General features: G+C 28.2%; 1 protein-coding gene across 1 annotated transcript in view; it reads left to right on the top strand.

Annotated features, from left to right (window-relative positions):
* LOC111629784 (pre-mRNA-splicing factor CWC25-like) overlaps nt 1-16,130 on the top strand; it is a 43,281-nt gene extending 27,151 nt beyond the window's left edge. Inside the window, exon 4 of the mRNA XM_023373693.1 lies at nt 16,110-16,130. Within this exon, the coding sequence (XP_023229461.1) occupies nt 16,110-16,115 (6 nt within the window). The 3' untranslated portion in view covers nt 16,116-16,130. The remainder of the gene's footprint in view (nt 1-16,109) is intronic.
* The last annotated feature ends 9,634 nt before the right edge of the window (nt 16,131-25,764 follow it).

Genomic DNA, 25,764 nt, shown 5'->3' with positions numbered 1-25,764 from the left:
TATATATATTTTTTTTTTTCAATATACAATATACATTGCCTGTTAAATATACTTTTTGAATGTTTTTTTTATCAATAATAATATAATTATGTTGTTATAAAAAAAAATAAAAGCATTTTATTAATGGGATGCAAATGCCTAATCTAGATCATCACATTATTAGATTGGAAAAGGTTAAATATGTTTTATTTTATTATATAGTTTTTTTTCTGTGAAAAATAGTTACTAAATAACTAAAGTATTTAGTTTAACTTTATTTATCCTAATTATCTTGGAAGTTAACTTGAAATTTATTTTATATTGTTTGTTTATTATTTAAGAGTAAAAGTGATGTCAGTCACCTGTAGAAGATAATTGTTAATATTAACATTTTTAATTTTTATACTGTCTGTAGTCATCTTGCTATCTTTCATTGTTTCATCTATGCATCTTATAAAAGCAAAAGATAGTTTCTGTTCTAATCTGAAATAGATCATTTTTACTCAGTTCTAATCAAAAATTTTGAAATATTAATTTATTCAACTAAAATTCATATTACAATTTTGGGTAGAATTTTACTTATGGAGCCCCTATGATGGCAATTCTGGTTACCATCTTCTTTGTGTATATGAAATCCACAAACAAAGTGGCAACTGACACTGCTACTAATTACACCGACATTCAAAAAGATAAATTTACTCACCATTGACATATTTATAATTTTTTTAATTTTTATTTTCTTTGGTAAAAAATTGGATGAACAGAGTTCAGTTGATTCATTTGTAAATTTAACTTTCTTCTTAGAAATTTCTAATGTTTTCTTAATGCTCTTGCAACATAATGAACTATCAGTACACCTTCTGTTGCTGAGAAATGTTTATTAAACAAAACACTGTTTTCGACCTAATAGAATAGGCCATCTTCAGGTGTAACTGAACTCAAATGTATTTTTAAAAATTTAACATTTTAACGATGGAACGTCTCTTGTCAACAACCTTCCTCTTACAATGTACAGATTTCTTGGGGTAACCTTTGTGGCCAAAAGAAGAGTTTCTAGCTCTTTCCACACTGGCACATGACCCACTCCTGGGTACACCTTCCTTGTATGCTACATTTATAACTCAAAACATTCTCCTGCATTTACAAACTTGCTAATAACCTAGTTCAGACTTGGTTCAAACTTGTTGTTTACTTTATACAAGAAACAGGAATTAACTTTGCAGCAAACGCCACCAACAACTCACCTGGTATTTTTCAAAAACGTTCTTTTTCAGTCTTCTGTTTGCTCACAGTGGTATCATCTATTTCAATGTTTCCAGAACAACCAATTTTCATTGTGGTTAAATTAAACAAGTTAAATATCATTATGTGCCATATAAAATTTGTTCAGTCTGCAGCTGTTTGATAAATCAAGTCCATCTATGAACATATCACAGTCAATGTACAGACTATGCAAATTAGTTGCCAGACAAACAACAAAATAGTCCTTCAAGAAATCTTCCCAAACTTGTCTTTAAACTTACCATTAAATGGTGAAGTATTCAACTTGCATGTATAGCATCAGAAAGAAATGGAATTATGTTCCTTCCAAAAATTATTTTTTGTTGGCCTTTACACTTCTCACAGAATACATCCAAACATTACAATCTCACCTAATGGTAAACTTAACATCAGACAAAATTCTTCTATAAACATGAATTTCAGGAAATTTGGAAAATAAAATTTGGAAAAAATCCCAAGAAGTGCATTTTTTTCTAAGAAAACCGTTTAATGTTTCAAAAACCTCCGTGACAATGATAAAAAAAAAAAAAAAAACAACAATTTTTTTCTATGAGTCCCTCCATGTACTGTAAGGTGGACTTAGGTCACTGAATACTGCTTGTTAAGTAGTTCCACAAAAAGAAATTGCAAACTATTAGATTTGATTTCATAGGCCATTGAACATCCTTGTACCGGGAAATGATATGATTTGTGAACAAACATTTGACTGCTTTTGTTAATTATTTTGTCATGTGACTGGTCACTCTATCTTGCTGAAGCCATGCCTATGGATTAATTTTGAGTTTACTCTTTCAGATACATCTTGCTGCAGTGACAATAACAAAATTCTCATTATTAATTTAAAAAATAATAATAATATGGAACTGTGTTGCCAACCATACAATGGTTAGCAGCAATTTGTGTTGCTAGAATCTTCTTGCATTTGCTATGCCATACAATGGGCAACATATATTCTAGACTTGAAGAATGTATGCAATAAATGGAAATCATCTTTGGGATATTGTATTCAGTTATGAGATATACACTTAAATTCAATTGTATGTGGTTTAGATTTTGAGTAAGTAAAGTTGCTTAAATCAATAAGTATAATAAATTATAATGTTTCAAAATTGTCTGCTTCATTGGTTTATCCTATATGTATTTATGAATAATAATTGTTGAAATTATAATTCATTCTAAATATTAAAAAAAAAATTCAAAATCAAAGCTGGAACAGATAACTTGTAAAATCAAAACCATTCACACTTTCCAGCAAAATGGGTTGAATGAATGAATGAATATACCATATTAATTCATTAAACCTATTATCTGGAGAAGTTTGAATAATTTTGATTTTACAATTTAAAAAAAACCTAAATTTTAATTGTCTGAATAAAATTTTAATTGAATGCTTTTAAATAACTGATTAAAATAATTTATAGATTTCTTATTTATGTGCAGTTCATTATATTTATAATATAAAAATATTATTTGATATATCTTTAATTTCTTATAGAATAAATAATTGATCAAATGGATCTACAAAGTTCAAAAATTAAAATTTAAATTATAACTATTCAATATATACCATGCATGAGTACTGATATCAGCAAATTTTAGATATAAATATATATTTTATTATAAGGTCTTTGTTAAATTTTGTACGCATGTAAATTAAGTATGCATGATAGTAATAACATTTTTAAATTACCATGGTTTATATAATAAATTAGTAAACAATGTATGAAACTTAATAGAATTTTATGGTATAGTATGAAGCACACTGTTCAAAAATATTAAAGTATTGTTAAAATCATTTTTATATATAGTTCTTATATAGTTCTAACTCAAGAGTAAAAGTTGTTTAAGTATTTCTGTAAGAAAAGGATATAAATTTCCAAATAAAAAACAAAATTTAATGTCTACTAATTTACAAATATCATTTAACATATTATCTTTAATTTACATTTCATTCACTAAAATTGTTTCTTTTAATAAAAATTACATTTAACTATATTAGAACTTAATTTGCCAGTGTCATAATTTTTATTTACTTAATAAATCAGCTTATATATATAAAATATTCAAAATAAAATAAATAATATGCAATTAAAAACATTTAGAATAATTTTTTTAAATGTATTATAATTTATTATATTAATTTTTCAAAATATGGTCAGTCCCTTATATATGACAACCGAAATTAATGTATTAAAAAATTATTTTTGATTTTAAGCAATCAAGTTTGTGCTATTAGTACAGTGCAGCACTTAAATAAATGTAATATTGTAATGAACAATAAACACTCATACTATATAACAGGTGGCCAAATCATGTCATTGTAAGAGCTGTACACTGCCTATCAGAAACATATGAGAGACACATCATCTATTTATATTATATATAATTAAAGTGCTAAAGTTATTGCTGTTCTGTAGTAAATATTGCTGTTATTTTACTGGTACTTTATGACTGACTAGGTAAACAGTCATTTAACTTCTTTGACTTTATGAACGTATACTAAGCTTTTGGTTACCTGTTTGAGGTTAAGTTGTGAGTTATACTTACATTCTATATATATATTACACTACATGACAGTCTGAAAACTTACAAAAAATATTTGAGGCAGAGAATTAGCAAAGCCTCTTTTATATGGCTTACAGAATTAAGTTTGTTCTCAAAATTTGATTGATCAGTTTTGATTAAATTTTGTCATTTTACATAATAAGAAGCAAGGAAATTAAAAATTAATAAAAATTGGGGGTCTATGATTTTGTTTCCTGAGATACAAGAATTGCTAACATGATCATGCACAATTTTTTATATTGTTTTTATGCCAGCAGTGACATTACTGCCTTGGCAGCAACAAGTGATGATTGTCGCTGGGCCCCTGAAACAATATTATTGACTTGTTAGTACTTTTACTAAATTCTTAATTTATGTTTGGACAAAAAATGAACTGTGCTTAGTATATATATATGTAGTATGTACCAAGTTTATAAAAAGAAATTGTATAAGTATGGGAATTACAGTTAGGGTGTAGAAGAGGCATGTGTGGCTTGTGAGCCACAGTTTGTCCATTGTGACTATACAAAAATAACTGGTAAGTATATTCATGTGTAACTGTAAGCTGGTTTGTGTCATTACCATCCGAACAGCAAAAACAAAATTAACCTTCTGCAGAGCTGCTTCATTTAGAATTATAATTCAAATTTCAATTTTATAATAAGAATAAAGTGTATTATTAATAAATTAAATAAATAAAAATTAAAAGTAAAATTGATTCCATGTAAAGATTGTATTTGATTTCTTTGAAGGTAATTGACTACCTTCAATTAATTAACTATGGTATTTTACTAACAAAATATAGTTAGTCCTGATTTAACATTGTTGATAGGTTCTTGGAGACTTTGACGTTAAATGAAATGATGTATAACAAAACCAATTTACCATAGGTAATTGATATAACCAAGAGTTAAGTTTCTACAGCATACTTCTGGTCATAAAAACATCAAAAAACTTCAAAATGTTTCTAATACAGCTGTCCTTTGATAATCCGACAGGTATGGGATCAAAGGGGTGTCGGATTACCAAAAGTGTCCGGATTACTGAAAGTGATTACATATTTGGCATTGTTTTGCTAGCAGTAGCCTACAATATTCCCTACTCCAACTGTTCAAACAGAACTGCTCATGGAAAACACATGAAATGTGTGTCATTGGGTGGAGAGATTCATGTCATGACATGCTTCTGTGCAAGCAGACACGTAACAGGGATGGGTATCTTGACGGTAGGTGCGTCGGACTACTGAGCATGTCAGATTACAGAACATCGGACTGTCAAAGGACAGTTGTATTAACCATTGGAATAAATGTGAGTTATAAATACATTTAAGAAATAAATGATACAGTGCAAAATGGATGCAAGTTAAACAACAACAACCACTTTCACTCCATCCAGTAGTAAAATTTAAATGAATGAACGTTTTTGAATCATTTAACTTGTTGGGTACCCAGAAATTTTTGATATTAATGTAATTAAACATAAAAAATATTTAAAACTGAAAAAAAAAACGAAAGAAATGCGTTGATTTTGAAGAAAAAGCTTCAAACTTTATTTTCCATTGTCTCGCCTTTCTGCGAAATTTGACACTGATCAGTCATTGTGTTTACAGCTGGATGACCTTGAGAACATCTGGTGTTGGATTTCCCGGGACATTCTCTTAGACGTCTTGGGAGGAGAAGGGTTTAAAGTAGGGTGAATACTAGCTAGACCTATATTTTAAAATATTTTTAAAAAATTAAAATTTTAATTGCGGTTTTCGACCCCCCCCAATTTAATTAAACTTATATATATTAAAATATATTAATTAAAAAAATTAAAAAACTATTGGAGGTCGTTTTTGACATCAGAAACTAGCTTTAAATAACTTTACCAAAGTAAAATCCGTGCACTACAACTTTAGAACAATTAATTAAATTTGATAAAAAAAATTGCATTAAAAAACAATTAAGTGTTAATCACGCAGCATTAAAGGTTGATTAAAGTCGAAATAAAATTTTTTTGCACGGGAAAAATTTTTGAAAAAATTTGGAGACTTAAAAAACATTTCAAAAATCCAAAAAAAAAATTTGGGGGGCCGAAAGGACCAAGTTTTCTGTAACTTAATTAATGACTCATCATCAGGTTCAACCCATATGGAGCAGACCTCATGTGAGGGCATTTCATTCGTTTTAAAAAATAAGTGTTACCTTGCAATACACTAAAAATTCCTAAAAATATAAATGTTACTCATACTCAGATAATAAATTAAATAAATACAGATACTAGAAATAAGAATATAAAATAAGAAAAACAAGCAAAAATTATTGTGATATTGTCACAGGCTGCAATTTTTAATCATATTCTTAATTTATTTAATTTAAAATTTATGTTCGCACTCTCAAATTAACTGTGTCTTGCTGCATACATTATACTTTTCCTGATGATAACAGAGGTATACCAGTCATCTATGTAAATCTGTTCAGGGGAAAATTTCTGAATTGAAATCACATGACTTCTGGTCTGGATCAGAAGTTCATCTATAGTTAATTTGGACTTCCTGCCCCTAACCATTCTCAAGATTAATTAAGGAACGACTGACTGACGACAATGAGAATTTAAAGGTCTACAATTTTTTTCAAATTGCAGCCCAATAATATAAATAGCATATGCATTAGAATTTCAATACAAATTTCTACACATTGAAAATAACTGCTGCATTGCTTTTATTAATGTACTCTCCTTAATCATGGCTTTCTATACACACCATGTCACAAAAGTATTTAGACACCTATAAAATGGAAGGTTTTTAGTTATCTCTTTTCTTGCATGAAATAGAAAAAAAATGACAGAAGTGAAATCTTTATACTTTTTACGCTAGAAAAATATTTACATGTACAAAAACATTCATCAAAAAGAGAAATATAATTTTATTTAAAACTGTGAAAATTTTCACATCACAAAAGTATCAGACAGAGGGAATAAATGATAGATAAATGTCAGATCATTTGATTAAAAATATGTTTACAACAATTTGCCTCAACAAATGAGTTAAAGTATTTATTTCATTTATTTTATTAAAGTTTATTATGACTTCTAAATACGTTACAATATTAGCTACATGCTGTAATATTTATAAAGTAAAAATCTTTTTCCGTACATGTGATATTACCTTTTGGGTGAACATTTTCACTAGTTTAAATTACATCTAGCTCACAACCCCTCTTGTTCAGTATTTACAGGTTTTATTTACATTATATACATATTGAGGGATTTGTGATAACATGCAACTTTTTCCTCTACGCTTTTTAATATCTTATGTTTCGTTACATTTAAGTTTAATATTTTACATAGGCTTTACTAGTTGGACTCTTCTATATTTCATAAAAAATTAAAATACAGAGACTTATATATAATAGTATAACATTTTGAATTGTTGGGAGATTTTTAGACCGATATTCAACACTTACATATTTATTTATTATGAGAGGATTTACTCTCTCTTACATTTATGTAATTTATCTTGCAATACTGCACGATATAATTATCTTACTCGTTTTCTTTACTTTTATTTAGTAACAATTTTATTCTTTTATAATAACAGATATTAATATTTCAGGTACATGAGACATATTTATTACCAATCATCTTTAAATATCACTTTGTTTTGCTGAATACGAAATATATTTTCAGTTCCTTTGTAGTATTTTTTTAGTTCGTTATTTGTCATTGTTTTAAAATCACTTAAAATTTTTAATTCAGCCTCCTGTTTGATGTTACTGACCGTGATTGACGCGTTTAATTTTTTCTTTTCATACATTAATTTGCATCTTGTTTTCCATAGGGTTCGTTTTGTGAGAGCGATTATCCAATTTAACATATATTTATTTTGGTTGAGGACCGAGAGTTTTGTTTGATATTTTATAATTTGCCAGGTTATTTTCACTTTCCATGTTTTCGCTACCCATGCCCATACTGATCTAGCAATATCGCACCTATAAAAAAGGTGTTCTATATATTCTGTTTGTCCACATCTTGGACAGTTAGAATTTCTACTAATGCTATATTTGTAGAGGAAATCTTTTGTTAAAACGATGTTATTTAATATTCGCCATGCACTTTCCGTCCATTCACTTGGGAGGTTATGTATATTCCTCCATGTCTGTGGCCAATTGATATTAGGATTATCCATGTTTTTATTCAACACTTGCTCATGTATAATATCGTATATCAATCGAGGCCTTATTTTTGTTTGGCTGTTTATTAAGTTGTTGTTTTCTTTCGCTATTTTTTTCAGTGTTTCTCTCCAACCTTTATATTTTTTATTATTGTTGATTAGGAAAGGTATTCTTTGTTCTATTCCAGTGAATTTATTAGAAATCGGCCCTAATATATAATTATAGATATGATATAGAGGGTGATTACTTTGATTAAGGGTGTTTATAATGGTTGCTATCTGGATGGCTTCTTCAAAATGTTTTAGATCCCATATGTTCATTCCTCCATTTTCTTTATTATTTTTAATTATTTTCCTGCTTAGTGGCTCATAATTGCTTTGCCAAAGATAATTATATATGGGACTTTCTAATTGTTTCGTATCTTGCTTGTTTAGATTTGTTATGTACAAATTGTATATTATTCTTGCTATAATTGCTTTATTGATAATTTTAGCACGCTCAGGTAGATATAACCAATGTTCTTTCCATTGTTCAATTGATTTTTTTATTTTAGATTCCATTTCATACATGTTCCTTTCTTTTGCATCTTTTCCATACCATAGACCAAATATTTTTATTGTTTGGACAGTTTGAATTGACATGTTTTCTTTTGTAAAGTTTCCTACTATGTTTAAAATTTTGCATTTATTTTCATTTATTTGCATTCCTGTGAATGCACTGAAATTTTTTAATTTTATCATTGTCTTTTCGAGACTAAATTTGTTTACTATAAAAATATTTATATCATCTGCATGTGCTATTAGTTTTATTTTCTCTTTTACTCCAGGTATATAAATTGGTTCTATTAGTTCATCTTGTGTTATACTTTTTAATAGTGCTTCTATGTAAACAGTAAACAAAACCATCGAGCTTGGACATCCCTGTCTGACTCCTGAGTAGCAATTTAATTCCTTTGAATTACTGTCATTTATTGAGATGATTGTTTTGGGTTGGTTGTATAATTTCTGGATGAATCTTAATTCATTTTTGTTTAGACCAAATTTTTCAAGTATCAAGTATTCAAGTAATATTTTCAAGTAAAGTATTTATTTCATACTTTAATTGTTTTATTTTGTCATTGCAAACAATGAAAACAAACAAATTAACCATTGTTATTAAAGGACTCATTATTAAGAAATAGCAAAAGCAGAAATCTGTACAAAACCTTGCAGAACAGTTTTGCATTCTATAATTCATAATTCAAGATAGCATTACAAAATTTCTTAAGACAAATAGTATAGTTAATAGGGCTCAAACTGGATGTCCTGAAATATTTACCTTGAAAGAGAAACATGATATTGTCAGGAAAGTGAAGAAAAATCCACACATAAATTGCTTTCAAGCTTGCTGTTGAGGCTTCCGTAGAATGTGGAGTACATACACCTGCAGAAATTGTCAGAGAAACTTTAAAAGCAAGTAGCTTTTAAATGTAAAGTTAAGTAGGTTAAATATTTTATGGCTATGAAGAAACTAAATTAATATGCCTCAGTGTCCTTGGTCTATTTTAATATAAATTTTTGTCTACTAGTATGTATTTTTTATTATCAGGATTATTAGACTGGCTTTACAGATATTGCAACAAAGTTTCACAGATCAGAAATTTGTTTTATTTAATATACCTGCATCGTGTCTTTGTAAGTTCCTACGAATACTCACCTGTATGCTTAATGTCGGTAAGTTTATGTCTTCTATTTTACATTTTTTCAAATACCATATTTCAGATTTTAATTTTTCTATTTCTTTCTCCATGTTTCCTGTTCTTTGCATTCATTGCAAACCAAGGACATTGAGGCATATTAATTTAACAATATTTTTAATAATATATTTAGCCAAAATTCTGGTGAATCGGAGATGCAAAGAACGGGAAACATGGAGAAAGAAGTAGAAAAATTAAAATCAGAAATATGTTATTTGAAAAAAATGTAAAATAGAAGACATAAAGTTACCGACATTGAGCATACCGGTGAGTATTAGTAGGAACTTACAAAGACACGATGCAGGTATATTAAATAAAACAAATTTCTGATCTGTGAAACTTTGTTGCAATATCTGTAAAGCCAGTCTAATAAATCATGATAATAGAAAATATGTACTAGTAGACAAAAATTTATATTACTATGAGAAAGCTGTTCATCAAGAGGAAAAAATCAGCAGTAAAGATTAAAGTTTTCAAAAGAGTTTTATATAAAATCAGTAATATTTTGGAAATCAATCTTTAGGTCAGGTGTTCAAAATTCAATGTGTTTGATTCAAACGATTATCTGAAAGTATGGAGAATCTTTAAAATGAAAAATCTGATCCCTACAGTGAAATTTGGAGACAGTTTAGTGCTATTTGGATTTGTATGTCTGTAAATAGTGCTGGAACTCTACAATTTTTTGATGGAATAATGAATCAATGTGTGTATAAACAGATTTTAAATAAAAGTGTTAGAAATCAGTAAGAAAATTGAAGTCAGAGTAAGGTTTGTTTTTCAGCATGACAACTATCCAAACACACTTCAAAAATCAGTCAGTTTCTTGATGTGCACTGTATAAAAGTGTTTGCTTGGCCTTCACAATTGCCTGACCTCAATCCAATTCAGCATTTATAAGACCACATTGAACATACAATCAGAACAGAATCAATAACAAACAAGACTGATCTTAAAAACATCATCAGAGTTTTGAATTTAATAGACAACATTTGGATGAATAAATACCTAGTTGTTTAGAAGCTGTTATCAAGGACAAAAGTAGGCCCAAGTTGTTCTTAAATGTATAAGAAAAATTTTTTTTCATTATTTATTTTTTCTGTTCAGATACTGAAAATTTTCAGTCTATACTAATATTATAAAGAGGTAATGTTTGTATGTATGTATGTATGTATGTATGTATGTAAGTTTGTTTGCAGCAGGTAATCTCCGAAACTACTCATTCGATTTCAAAAATTCTTTCACCAATATTTAGAATGGAACCTCAGGGTGGACATAGGCTGTATATTATTCCGTTAAACATTCATATAAATCAAAATATATAATCTAGGTTAAGGCTTTTGTGTCCAACAGATGGCGCTACGAGTACGGCGCCCTAAGTTTGCTTTTCTGCGCGGCATTATGCTTTTCTGTGAAAATGAACTAAAGCAGATCATCATCTATCTATCTATATAAATAAAAATGTAATGTTCATTTGATCCTATGGATTCCTTTGAAATTTTGATACAACGCTGCATTCGAATACGCACGTGCTTTTATATAATATACATGTCGAAATTCCCCCCACTGAAGGGAGATGGTTAGGATTAAGGCTTACCGTAAAGAACTCTGCTTCTATTTATACTATTTTAGATGCAGTTTTTTGCGTTTTAATAGGGTATGTCAACAGAATGTACATTAAGAAGAAATTTTTTGAAAAATTTCCCCCATGGGGAAGTGTTATAAATTTATAATAGATACATTTTGAGCCACAACAACGCGTGGCGGGGTCTGCTAGTTTTAAATAAACTTATATTTCTCTTTTTGATGAATGTTTTAATACATGTAAATACTTTTTTCTAGTGTAAAAAGTTTGAAGCTTTTACATCTGTCATTATTTTTTCTATTTCAAGTAAGAAGTGAGTGATAACTAAAAAACTCTTTTATTTTATTTTATAGGTGTCTGGATACTTTTGTGTCCTAGCATATATCCACAAAGTTTGTGTAATTGGCTAATTATTTTGTTTTTGAACTGTTGGATTGTTTTAGCGCCAGCCCAATTAATGGTGTTGCCTTCTTCAACTGCATATGTATTATGCTATAAAATACTTCACTTAAATACATAGTGTTCTTTTTATGTACTGGTAAAGATGTCTGGATTTATAACCCATGTACTTTGTTACTATTTAAATTTTGCTATGCAATGTTGGAAATGTGTGCACACAATTTTATTTATTATTAATAATAATAAAGGTATTTTTTAAATAAAATTTTTTAACAGCCAGAAAAGTTATGCAACTTGTTGCTAGATTTTTTTTATGTTTGTGCTTATTTGGCCTCTGGCTAATGATATTATGTGCGTTTGCAGTTGAGGAAGTCAACACCATCAGTTGGGTGGGTGCTAAAATAATCCAATGTGTCAAAGACAAAAATTAGACAATTACACAGAGATGTGATATATAGAAAGCCAGCATTGAGGGGGAATGCATTAATAAAAAAGTAGCAGCAGCTATCGATATTTCCAATCTGTGGAAATTTGTATTAAAATGTTAATAGTTTGATATATGTTATTAATGTTATTATCATTATTGTACATTCTTATTTCTAGTATTTGTGTTTATTTTATGTTTTATCTTAGTATGAGTTACATTTACATTTTTAGGAATTTTTAGTGTATTGCAAGGTAACACTTACATTTTGAATTAAATGGAATGCCCACATGTAAGGTTCCATGTGATTGAACCTGAAGATGAGTTATTAAGTGACATATAAAATTTTAATTTTGGATAAAGTAAAGATAGTTGTTATTATTTTACCTTTAAGAAAGATTAATAAAAACAAAAATATATTATTTATTCAATTTTGGGAATTGGTGAGTGACAGCAGCATTGTGGTGGGGTATGGGAAGGGAGAGTAAATCATCATGATAAATTCTGAAGATCAGTTGAAAAGATTAAATATTTGTAAAGGGTAAATTATAAGGATCATTTCCTGTCACCATACAGTTAAAAAAAAAAAAGCAATTCACAATTCAAACTATAAAGGGCACTGTATAAATTTAAAATAGCACCTGCAACAGGGTAAGTTGTAAATTTGTATTGTTAAATGATGTCTTATATATTGTTGTTAATGTAATTTTATGTTATTTTAAAAAGTGAAAGTATGATGAATGAAAATTATATTAATCAGATTGCTAGAAGAGAATATGGTTAAGATTATTTTTATTAGAACATGTTTAAAACGTCCATCATTTATTAAGATCAATTTATATTTATAGGGAAAAGTCAGCAACAATAATTGTAATTAATTACAAATATACTGTACTTGTATTTGTAACAGCAATGCTACATCAAAAAGATGTTAAGTGAGGACTTACTGAACATTAATCAGAAGTTTAATATACCTAAATATTCAATACTACCACTATTGTTTTATGGTATATAATGCATACTAACTGATTACAGTATATGCATATATGTATATGCAATATTACATAGGTTTATTATTGCTCTGGGAACAACTGCACCTCATTATCATTATGTTGTTTGACCTAAGATCAATTAGATTTACAACATGAGTCCCAGAACTAAACAGTGTTGTTAAATTGGAGATTATCTGTAGTCGTTTTTGATTGTCATATTGATTTTTTGCATGCTTTAACTTTTAGTATCTTATATTTGTTTTATTAAAATTATACTTAATTCTATTAGATCTTTAGAAACTTGCAAAGTGCAGAATGATCTGTTATAACCATCAGTTCTCCAATCTTTACAGACTGTTAAAGACAAGGATATTAATCTGGCATACATACATATGGAAGCCTATAATTTATTTATTAAAAAGTTTAAAAGATGCAATAAATTACAAATAACTTTGGTGATCTATTCCATTCTCCTTACAAACAATTGGTGTAATAGAAACCTTGTTTACATTGGTGCAACTGTAATTTTGTTGAACAAATGAATTAAGGACCATAAAAAAGGGCTTATCTTCCAATGTCCTGATTCTTATGCGAGCAGAAATGACATCAAGTTAGCTTGCTATCTAACCCTCAAAAATCAGTCATTCAAAAACTGAGGTTTGAATGTAATTTAATCAAAATTATATCTTTGTTAGGCATTTTAGGTCAGATATGCTTTTGTTAGTGTTTTAGGTCAAAATTACATTTTGTTGGTGTCTCCTTTATAAAGCATTGAATAAAAATTAGGCATTATTATAATGTAAGATAATATGTTTTTATTTTGCAAATAAAACTATTTTTATAAACATTATAAATTTCATGAATTCAAAAATAGAAACTACATAGGCTTATTTTATTAATCATTCAATGTTCTTTTTAACAAAAAATAACATTATGTTGTGATATCGTAATATTCATTGTTTGTGAAATAAGCATAAACAAAAATAAAACTAAAATCTTACAAAATAAATTATAGCAAAAATTTGATTTTACAATGTCATTGACCCTTCTCCTGTGGGATTTGTTCAATTTTTTGTATAGTATGGTCTAACGTGAAATGAGCTCATCTGGAAATAGGTGATGGCTGGACTGAGGTGTTTCTCAGAAGAACCAGAAAATGATTTTTCTCTGTTCTTTGGACACAAAATAAAGCCATGAAAATACTTAAATTATTGAAGTTTTTTGTCTCTGTAAGAATAGCTTGGGCTATTCTTTTTCTTATTCTAGTGTAAGTCATGCATAGCTGCAAAACATCTGTGATGATTACATGAATACTTTTTGTGGCAATTGTGAGAGAGTGACAAATGTCACTTTTGATGATGTCAGGTCACTGAAAATGATGTAAAAATGGAAATTCAGTAAGTACCATGCATACACAGTGATTGTGTGGAAAAATTTTGTATGCAATTGCATGCACAAGGTGGCAAATGTTTTTACAGGTTTTTTGAGGAATTACAATACGAAAAAAATTCTTTTGTCTATAATTTTTGCAAGTTAGATGGATAGCATATATCATGAGGATATTATGGAAGCACAGTAAGTCAGTCAAGTGAAAAATGCCCGTGATAAACTATAGATACTTGTTAAATATCTCCTATATAGCTTTCATTTATTAACTGAACTGACTTATTCATAATTAGAAAGTATTGCTTTTTGACATTTTACTCAAATACAGTAGAGCGTCGATTATCCGAAAGTCAATCATCCGAAAGAATTCCAGTTGGCAAATTTAAATTTTTGCCAGTGCTGTGGCGCTGCAATCTTTGGCTATGTCTTGGGCTACTCAAATATTTTACGTTTTTGATACTAAATTATCTTCTTTAGTATAATTTTTTATTGTTTTTTTATATTTTTCAATATATTTATTTTTTCGTACAAAATATAAAAAAAATAATTTTTAACGATACAATAGTCTTTGTTAGGCTTAACATCGGCGAAAATTCAATGCGAAGCGACACGCAACGGAGAAAAATGTCAAGATGGGATAAATTAATATATTTTTTCGTACATAATCGGTTATCCGAAACATCGATCTTCCGAACAATCCCAGTCCCCAATTGATTCGGATAATTGACGCTCTACTGTATTATTTTGGAGCTTATTTTTAATTTTATCCTTCCCACAAAAGATTTTTTAATTTTATATAAAATAATTTTATAGTTACTTTGTCATTTTTACTTTATTCTAGAATACATTCACTATTCTGATTTTACACTATATAATGATGGATACAATTCAATACAAGTTTTTAATTTTAATTTTTTCTTGCATCAATGTAGTACTCTTACATATTTGAACAAAACTTCACTACTATACTATCCATTAAATACAATTTTGATAAAAATAATTCATTTAATCAGTTAACAAATTCATATTAATTTTTCACATTATTCGATATTGATATCAATTCAATAAGACAAACTTTTATGTTTCAAAGTGCATTTATATATTTAAAAATATGTAGTAATTTATCTAATGATTTTGCACTTAACTCCGTTGGAAGAGAAAAGTTTGTCTGCTATTTATCATACTGTATTTTAACCTGTCATTATAAAATGAAGAACATGATGGATTACAAAAACATCAAATTTGTGTTAGGAATGTGAAAATACCAAAAAGTATATGTAGCAAAGTAAAATAAATATTAAAACAATGGGATCGGTTATTATGAATGTTAAAAACAATAATTCTAAAAAATTGTAAAATTTCCTAAGAATAAATAAGTTAAATTCACTCTTGTATCTGATTTCGAAAGAATTAAAAAACAGAGATGGACTACGACTTGAAACTTATTAATTATCTCTTAGTTTCAAGTTGTAGTCCATCTCTGTTTTTAATTCTTTTGAAATTGGATACAAAAGAGTGAATTTAACTTGCTTATTCTTAGGAAATTTTACAATTTTTTAGAATTATTGTTTTTAACATATATGTAGCATATATAATTAGTATATATACATACATTATTATTTTATCTTTTCAGCTGTAAAATTCACATTTTAATTGAATTTTAAATAGCAAGCAGATTGTATAGGATACTTTCATTAAATGGAACATAAATATTGAATAATTATTAATTCATCAAAAATGACCCAAGTGAAAGTAATGAAAAAGAAAAATGAAATTGTTATTATGAACAGAAGGATGGACAAAGGTCAGTTTTGGCAATGAGAGTTTAAATGACAAGTAAGGAAGGCGATTTGCTGGCCACCCGAAGGGATGAGAAGTATATTTGGTATTCTTGCATTTATAATGCCATTTATAATCTAAGTGACTAATAAAAATTGATATAGAGGAGGAATGGAAACTGCAAGAAGAAACGAAAAAAATTTTAGAGGAAAATATAAAAGTTACTGCTTTGTCTACTTTGTAGTTATCAAGTAGGTGTAATTTTTCAAAGATTTTTACTTCTTTCAATAAATGATTTATCAAAAATTACCTTAATCACCACAAAGCTGTTAAGATCATCAATGATGTCATAAATGTGAGAAAACCAAATAACTTCGTACACTTTAAAGTGGTCGGCAAATTCCCTTAGTAACACGATCTTTGAACTTTCACCAAATAAACACTATTCTCTTAACCTTAAAACTGTTTCTTTTTCATTGCTACTGCACTATGGTTCTTGTTGAATAAACAAATAACTTCAGAAAAGTTTATTGTTTCTCAGTACCATAAGCTTAAATCCAACAAGACAAAATTTTTATAACCACTTAACATTTTGGTTTATTCATCTGTAAAACTTCTTTTATGTCCTTTGAATCCAACATTCACCAGAGTTCAAGAATTAATCAGAAGACAATTTAATTCTCCATGATTGATTATATCCAGCAAATATTGCTATTTTTAGCTTTGTATTAATAGGACAGAAGTTTTACATGTATGATGATAAATAATGATTGACAACTTAACCAGATTAGTCTTCTCTGACAAATAAAGAGTATTGTTTGACTTTTTACAACCTGCTGTTCTTCCTATTTCTATTTTCAATGTATTCATCCTCCAAAAGAGTATTTAAACCGATTCTTTTAGTTTTAAAACATTTCGTATATAATTAATTCTTTCAGAATATTGAAGGTGGGACTTTATGTTTTCGTAAAGTAGGTTTTTTGGCAACTGTCTGTTATTTAGTGTCTGCTATTTAGAGTTAAATATTATAGATGCCCTATTTGAAGGGTCAAGGGATTGTAAAAATGTTTGTTAAATAGAGATGTCTGCTATTCGAGTGTGTCCATTAATTGAAGTTTCACTGTATATAGAATTACAAATTATAAAAATCAATGCTGAAAATTTTAAATAGTAGGGAATAAAATAAAAACATCAACATAAGAAAAACATTCCATGGAAAGATTATGGACAATTGCATGGAGATAGTTCATAAGAGATGGCCGACTTTCACAATCATTAACTATATTTTGAAGTCTTGTTTTGTGATGGGTATCTGCTTTTTCTACTTTTAGGGCATGGTTTTCCTCAGAGAATAGGCTCATATTAATTTTCTATGTGGCGTTGCACTTTTTGAAATTTTTCAATGTTGCAATTCTTCAATATTCACCAACATGCACATTCCCTGCTAAATTTTCCCATTTTCTACGCCATGCTTCTATGTTGTTTAGTAGAATTAATAATAATAAAATATTAATTCTACTGAATTCAAAACTTTGAGAGCTTTGAAATTGGTCCAAAAACCAGTTTGACATCTGATATTTAAAAATCAGTTTTGTTGAAAACTGGCAAACTGATTTTCAGAATTTTTAGTTTTTGCCAGAACTAATATACAGTCGAGTCCGCATAAGTCAGCACCCCAGAGGAAGTGGAAATGTGTCAAGTTATCCGATATGATGACTAAAATGAAGTTGAAAAATCCACAAAACTACAATTAGGAAAATACAGTAGTGCTTTATACAGTAGTACAGGTTTACAATACATTGTGTACTCCATTTACAATAATGCTGTAGATGATAAACTGAAAAATTTGTTTAGTGTTGTTTGTTTTGAGCACTTAACTCTCTCGACTTTCTTTTCAATGATCATGAACGCCTTGAAAACATCATCTTTGCAATTGTCAATTGTTGGCAAGTAACGTCTAAGGATTCTTAATGTTTCTAGTGCATCGGTTTTGAGGTTAGCTCTTCTAATGTTTCATTCTCCTCACTTCCAGATTTGTTATTCTCGTCCTGAATTTCTGCGATATCGATAACACTCTCTGAGGAACACACCTCCACACAATCATCCACTGTGGTGTAGTCGGTTTCATCAACAGAGGCAGTTTCTCATAGATTGTGACAACATTGCAGTAGTTCATCCAATTGAACATTCTGTTCTTCACCATTATCTTCATCTTGAACTGCCACTGTAGAACGAAATCCTGCATGTTTAAAGCAGCTTGCAATAGTTAAGCATGTTACATTTTCTCACTCAACCTTCACGTAATGAATTGCATCTAACAGAGAAATGTCAATTGATTTTCTGCTTTCTACCGTATGAATCAAATCCAGAATATGATTCTTCCAATAATGAAGTTTGAATGAATGAATAATACGATCCAGCGTTGCACTACAGCAGTGGCATTCAGCAGTAGAGTAAACACATTAATCATTGTAGTCCTTCAGCTTTTCCATGAGCAGTACAGTTTTCAACAACAAATGCTATGTTCCTCTTTTGCTGAACAAATTGGGAGTCATATTTGTGGAGAATTTCCTCCCAAATTTTGGAAGTCATCCAACTTTTTGAATTTGCCTTGTATATGACGTGCAAACTCTTCACTCCCTTAAAACATCAAGGCTGTTGAGATTTTCCTATAACTAAGGGCTTCAGCTTTTCAGAGCCATCAGAATTTGCTCCAAGAAGGATTGTAACTTGCAGCTTTGATTTGCTTCCACTATGGCAACTCTCGTTTTTAAATATAGCGGTTTTCTCTAGAAGCAATTTATAGAAAAGTCCAGTTTCATTAAGATTGAAAACATTTTTTGGTTTTCAATCTCTTGTTAAACTGTCTTTTTCAAGTTCCAACTGAGGTCATATCGACAGATTCTTTTTCTCCACACAGTTTTTTAAAAGTCACTCCATGGCGACCTTTAAATCTCTCTAACCATCCGTCACTAGCACTAAAGTTGGTTTATACTCCAAGTACCCCAGCAATTTCCGTCACCTTTTGTTTCAGTGTCAGTCCTGAATCAGGAAGATTTGATGAACAAATTTGATTTAGCCAATGTATCAGATCATCATCGACATCTTTCTCCAGCATTTTTGAGACACCCACGATGAAAATCCAAGAAAAAGTTTCTTAATTTCCTCTTTTTTCTTCAGGATTCCCACCAATGTTGTTCTTGGAAGGTTTTCTTGTTTTGCAAATTCGGCTTGCAAAGTTTTCTTAAATTCAGATTCAGATACAAGTTCGTATTTTTCCTTCCACGTAAAGCGTTGTTAGCTTTCGGACACTCATTTCTGACAGAAATNCTGTACTAAACGCTGTACGATATGCACACGCAACTCAGCGTGCCGATTAGCTAGCGTATATCGGATGATCACTCCTCAACTTATTATTATCACTTTGCCTGACTAGGTGATAGCAGTATTCATAATGACCAGTCAATTTGATAAATTAATCAATATTTATCACACTGCCCACCTTATTTGGTCATTATTCATAATGCCCGGTCATTATGAATAATGCTCGATTAATCACTTTGTCCATAACATATATATAAAAATACATAAAATGTTAAGGCATTTTTATTAATATGTATACAGTATATTAATAAATAAGTTGACTCCCCTCCTGAAAAAAATGAGTTTGCACCGCACAGTACGATGTGAACTCATTTTTTTCAGGAGGAGAGTCAACTTATCAAACGTCTAAATGAGGGTGGGACAGCAAAAGTATGTCGATTTATCCAGTGGTGACGAGTTAAACGGTGTCAAGTAAACCAGAGTTTTTTAACATTAATGCCTTGTAAGTTGGCCAGGACCACAGAAAACTGACTACTTAACCGATAATGTCAAGTTATATCTATGATGACTTATGTAGACTCGACTGTATATATTTTTATAGTTTTCTTATTTCTAATAAATAACCTCTAGCTGAGAAAAAATATGTTTTTATTACTCTTTAACCATTACTCAACATTGCCTATCTTTTCATTTAAAATGAGACTTTGTACTTTAGTTCAGCCAATCATTTACAAGAATCAGCACAACATACCTACTGTATTTATGTATTACATAATAAGTGAAATAAGTTATAAATAAATAAAGTACAATAACATAATAATATCATAAGATAAAGTGAAATCTTGTGACAATTGCCTAATTGTCATTTTAATTTGTATTCTGTGAGGATGGGATCTTAGCTATTTCAAAAATGTGTGTTAAATTTTTGTTTGATTGTAAATTATAAATTAATCTATAAACATAAGTGGTTTAACCTCTAAACAGAAACCTAGGTTTCTACTATGTAATTGGAAACATCAGTCTGAGAGACCTTGTTGTTTGTAGACTTAATGTTTTGCATGTTTATTACTATACAAGAGTTTATTGTTGTGATGTTTTCGAACAATAAAAATGCAGAATTGTGAATAGTAATTTAAAGTTATTTAAAACTAATTTATAGTAGTAAAATTAAGGAAATTTTTGAAAAATTTCTTACATTTAGTCATTTTTTATGCACATGTGATACAAACTTTTCTGCAGCACTTTAGACAAATTGGATTGTTACATTTGATACACTTTTAAAAAAATCTTTCTGTCATTGGAAGATGGACATTTGGAACAGGTCTTCTCAAGCTTGTCACTCAAAACTTGAGCATCTCCAGCAGTAGTATTTTTCATATTTCAGTATTGCTTCCTATATCAATGCTGCAATATTTCTGGGAAGATTAGGAATAATGAGTATTTTTTGATATGTGGGTTCAACAGAGTGAGACAAGCATTTTAAAAAATGGAATTTTTTTATGACTGTATTTTCACAATTGACAGATAAGTAATTCTTGAAGATTTTGTTATTTATGGAATATCCATAATAAAGAGCTCTGAAATTAAGAAAAAGCTTATTCCAAAGCAACAAAAGTAGCAGTTGAAAACTATATAATATACACTATGAAACATTCTGTTGTAAATATCTTTGCTTTCTAATATGTAGTATGTAACATCTGGTCAGTAAGATGTTCACATTTTTAAAAAGTTGTATGTATCTTGAAATAATTTGTCACAAACTGAACAGTAGCAAATGCATAGTATAAGCAAGCATTTGAAAATAAAGTATCATGGAAAGGCAGAATAAAATTTAAACAATTCTTTTGCATTATAACAGCAACAGTCTCACAGACCGATGTTTCTCTTAAGAGGTTAATAAATTAAATTATTTATTAATGATTATTGCCAAATAAGATTTTATAGAATGATTTCAAGTTTAAAATGTTTAATAAGTTATATTTGAAAAGTATTGATTTAAAATATTTTAATTGTTATTCAGATTTCTCATTAAAAGGATAAAAAGTTAGCATTACAGTAATGATTACTAATTGTTGTATTTATTGTGTGGTAGTTTTAAATTATACCTTATTTAATTTACAATTAATAAAATAAATTAATTTCAATTAATACAAAATTAATTACTTAAATGAATTAAAACTAATTAACAATTAATATTGAAGTTTGAATGCTTAAATATCAGTTTTTACTGAGAGAATTAATATTAGACAATTGTATGAATTTAGACATTTTTAAATTCATTACTTTATCTGGTAAATTTCTCAACAATAATCTATTTATACTTATAAAATTTATTTTATTCATGTGTTCTATCTCTTATTTTAATTTATATGTAATTGCATTTTAAATAAATTGAAAAGTACAGTATATTTCTATATCTGTGTCTTACTAATTTTTCAATGAACTGTCGTTAAGCTGTCCAAAAATCATAATCTGCTTTCTTATAGGCTCAGTATTTGAAACTGAGATTCTGTTCCTGGAAATAAATTTTGAATAAATTGTACAGTAGATATATTCTAAGACACTGTTCATGCAATATAATAGAAAATTTATACCACTCATAAAAATGGAGGTTGTAAAAATGATGTCTACTATATTGAGAATGAAATTTCACAGCACATTGGAATAATTGGCAGATCATAAGACATTGATACATTTTTTGGTGAAATGTAGTCAACTAGGTAAATTTAAAACCAATGTCTTCAGTACAAAATATTTCATTTCAAAAGATGTTATTTGTACAGTTACATTGGCTTCATTTGTTTATTCAATGACATGAAATGCTTTAGTGGAAACAGACTTTTATTATAAATTTAAATGGCTCATTGGATGCAAATAGAAAAATCCAAAATCAGAAAATGTCAAAACACACAGTAGACTATGCTTATCCAAAAATTCCAGCAAAATTTATGATTGCCTAATGATTTCTATGATTATTTTTGAATGCATTTATCCATTTTGGTTTCTTTTCTTAATGACTCTTTTTATTGTTATAACATACAGTATATTGTCGTAAGTTGTTTATCAAGTCATGTAAGATGATGGTGCTTACAATTATAATTAATAAATTTTCAAGTTTTGCATTTTTTAATGCCAGAGTCAATAAAATTAGAATGCTCACTAATTGTAGTTTCATTTAAATATGCTGTTTAATATTGTCATCATTCTGTTATTGTTAGCAGTATAGACAAGTCCCAAAAGTATTACAATCAGTGGATTCTATTGTATTTTGTTTTACAAGGCATCAAAATTTAATGCTGGATGTCTACACAACAAAATGGCATGAAAACAGTCCATTTCTGAAAAAATGTATAACTTGCTAAACATTAACTTAAATTGCAATTTAGTTTATCTTAGTATTATTATTTTTTGACATTAAAAACTAAAGTACACATTAATCCTGTAAAGAAAAAATTTAATGATGAATTAATGTTTTTAACCTTTTTCAAAGGCCATCATTGGGTTCTAAAGATGGAATGTAAATTCGAACAGAAAATAAAATTCAAATATAATTGAATAGATGTATGTTGTACTACATCATGTGTGCCAGCATTAAAAAGAAATAAAGAAACTCCTAATACAAGATGAGTTTAATAAAGGAAAGGTAAATACAAAATATGATAATTAAATAAATAAATCCCAACAAAATAATAATCAAAATTTTAAAAAATATATATGAAAGTCAATCTGTACAAAGTACTGTATAGTCTGTCTATGCAAAGAATCAACTTGGGTATTAACCAATGAGCATCAGCCATTGATTGCTTAGTTGTGGCAAGCTACTTTTGGTTTCTTCCTCTTTTGTTAAACATAACATTTTGTTAAAGTGTTATGGAAACTTTACCTAATGGCATTAGAATATGAGGAAGTTTGCTATAGTAGTAGTTAAGTGCATCATTCTTTCACAGCTAATGAATGGTATAAAAAATTATCACAATTAACAGAAAAGTTGTTCTGCCATGTAATGAGAAAATAAAATGAAATTCACATATTCTTTGAAATATTCAGCAAAAAGTGCTTATTGGTTTAACTGAAACAACATCAGGTGTGATGTTGCTCTCAAGTTGATTCTTTCCATAGAAAGACTAAACAGTTTGTATGTAGCAAATAATATAATAGTGTATGCTTATCATTTGTCAACTTAAATGAGGTCTTCCATGCATGTGACAAAGGTGATATGTCCCTGTGGTTGACTGCAGTGCATTTAAGTATACCTCTATATATTTTCAGTATTTCCAAATATTTAAGCTGAGAAGGAACTGAGGTTTGGTGGAGAAGACTGCTCTATCAAAAAATACTTGAAAGTCTAGGTCTGAAACAAAAGTGACCAATGCTATATTCTTCAACTTTTTGCAATGGATTCCTGGTGCTTCTTTTAATGCCTGCTTACATGACGTGTCACAATGTATATCTGTCCAATTACATTTGAATTTATGTTCCATTTTAGAATCTGACAATGGCCTTTGAGAAAGGTTGAAAATGTTAGTTTGTCAATAAATTTTTGTTCTTTACTGGATTAAGGTATAGTTAGGAGTTTTTAATGTTAAATACATCCAGTATTTAAAGTGTGGTCAAAATAAAATTGTTTGATATTTAGATTAAGAATATGAAACTGGTATAAATTAAAAAATATACAGAGAAAATTATATTGATGGAAAACGTTGGGATTGGATTGCTGGTGTAAATTAGAGGTAGAATCCCAAGAATAAATACATTGTCATGTTTTCTTTAAATATGTTTAAATTTTATTAATCTAATAACAATAAACTGATTGAGTTTAAATCTTAAAAATCTTAATGTTCAGTTTAATAAAAAAAATTTTTGCATTTGAAGTTAGAATATGGTACTTAGAAAATGGTGTAAAAAATTAAATATATTGATATATAAACCATAGCTATAAGTAATTTCCTTCCAAATGCATATTGTTTTTATAAGCTGTACTTTTATATTGTTTTAATAAATTTTGAGAAAATGTAAAGAACCATAAATAATTATTTAAAAATGAGGAAAGGAAGAAAGAAAAAATCTTGATATTAATGGGAGTATTAATATGTGAAGGTTGTATCATCTTTTAGTTCCTGGTGTATTGCCTCCATCTAAACTCCTCTTGATATAACTGATATAATAATAATAATAAATATATATGTGTGTGTTAATTAAATTTACATTTGCATAAAATTTAAATGTTTTTTGCAAATGTATTGCTATATATTTATAAAATTAATAATAAATTGCAAACTTAAATTTTTTTCAATTCAGTAATATATATCATTCATTGTTAATATTTACTTATAAAAATTAAAATAGATTTCAAGTGTTGTTGATGGTATGTATGAGAAGTTTTGGAATATCTTTCTTGCCTTTGCATTGAAAAATCTTAATGTTATTATTTTTTTCTTTGTTTATTCAATTGATTCTATTCTACGGCAATGCAAAACAGTTAAGTATTATCAATTTAGATACATAATTACTCAAATTTTAATATTGGAGAAGTTTTAATCAATATAGCTCTATATAAATGTAAGCAATTGATAGCTATAAATTATATAAAGTAAACATTTTATAGTAATAATTAAATTTAGTAAATAACTTTTAGTTTATGAATATATAACACTGAATTTAAAAAATAAATATATTTGTTATTGGAATGCTATTGTTTAATATCTTAGATTGTAATTAATTTTAAAACTCTGAGTTTGAGTATGGGTATATCAACTCAACATATTATCAATCATCTTATATGTAATTCAATAAAATTCGTTTTGTCTTAATATTGAACTGCCACCATAGGAGAAATTGAAGTGTAAGTATGGAATTTTGATCTGAACCAGAGTCCTGTCACAGATGTTTCAATGAATTTGATCCAATTTTCTGTTAAGTTGTATGTATAAAGCAATTATATAAAGGTTTAGAAAAATATTTTGTATATTTTAAAATTGTAATAATTTTATTAATTTTGATAAATTATCACTATTATTTAATTTATGCTTTAACAAGTTTTAAATGTAAGAATTATGTATAATTTTTAAATTTTATAATGGTAATTGTTTTATACTTGCAACATAATTGATGTAGATAATTATTAAAAATATTTATACTTATATATTATACAAAAATTTTATTATATATAAAATAAAATAATTAAN

This window comes from Centruroides sculpturatus, unplaced genomic scaffold, assembly GCF_000671375.1.
Source record: "Centruroides sculpturatus isolate CEXI.00-Female unplaced genomic scaffold, Cexi_2.0 scaffold517, whole genome shotgun sequence".
Taxonomy (NCBI): Eukaryota; Metazoa; Arthropoda; class Arachnida; order Scorpiones; family Buthidae; genus Centruroides; species Centruroides sculpturatus.
Note: the sequence above shows the minus strand (reverse complement) of the source record. Positions and strands in the feature narration are given on the sequence as shown.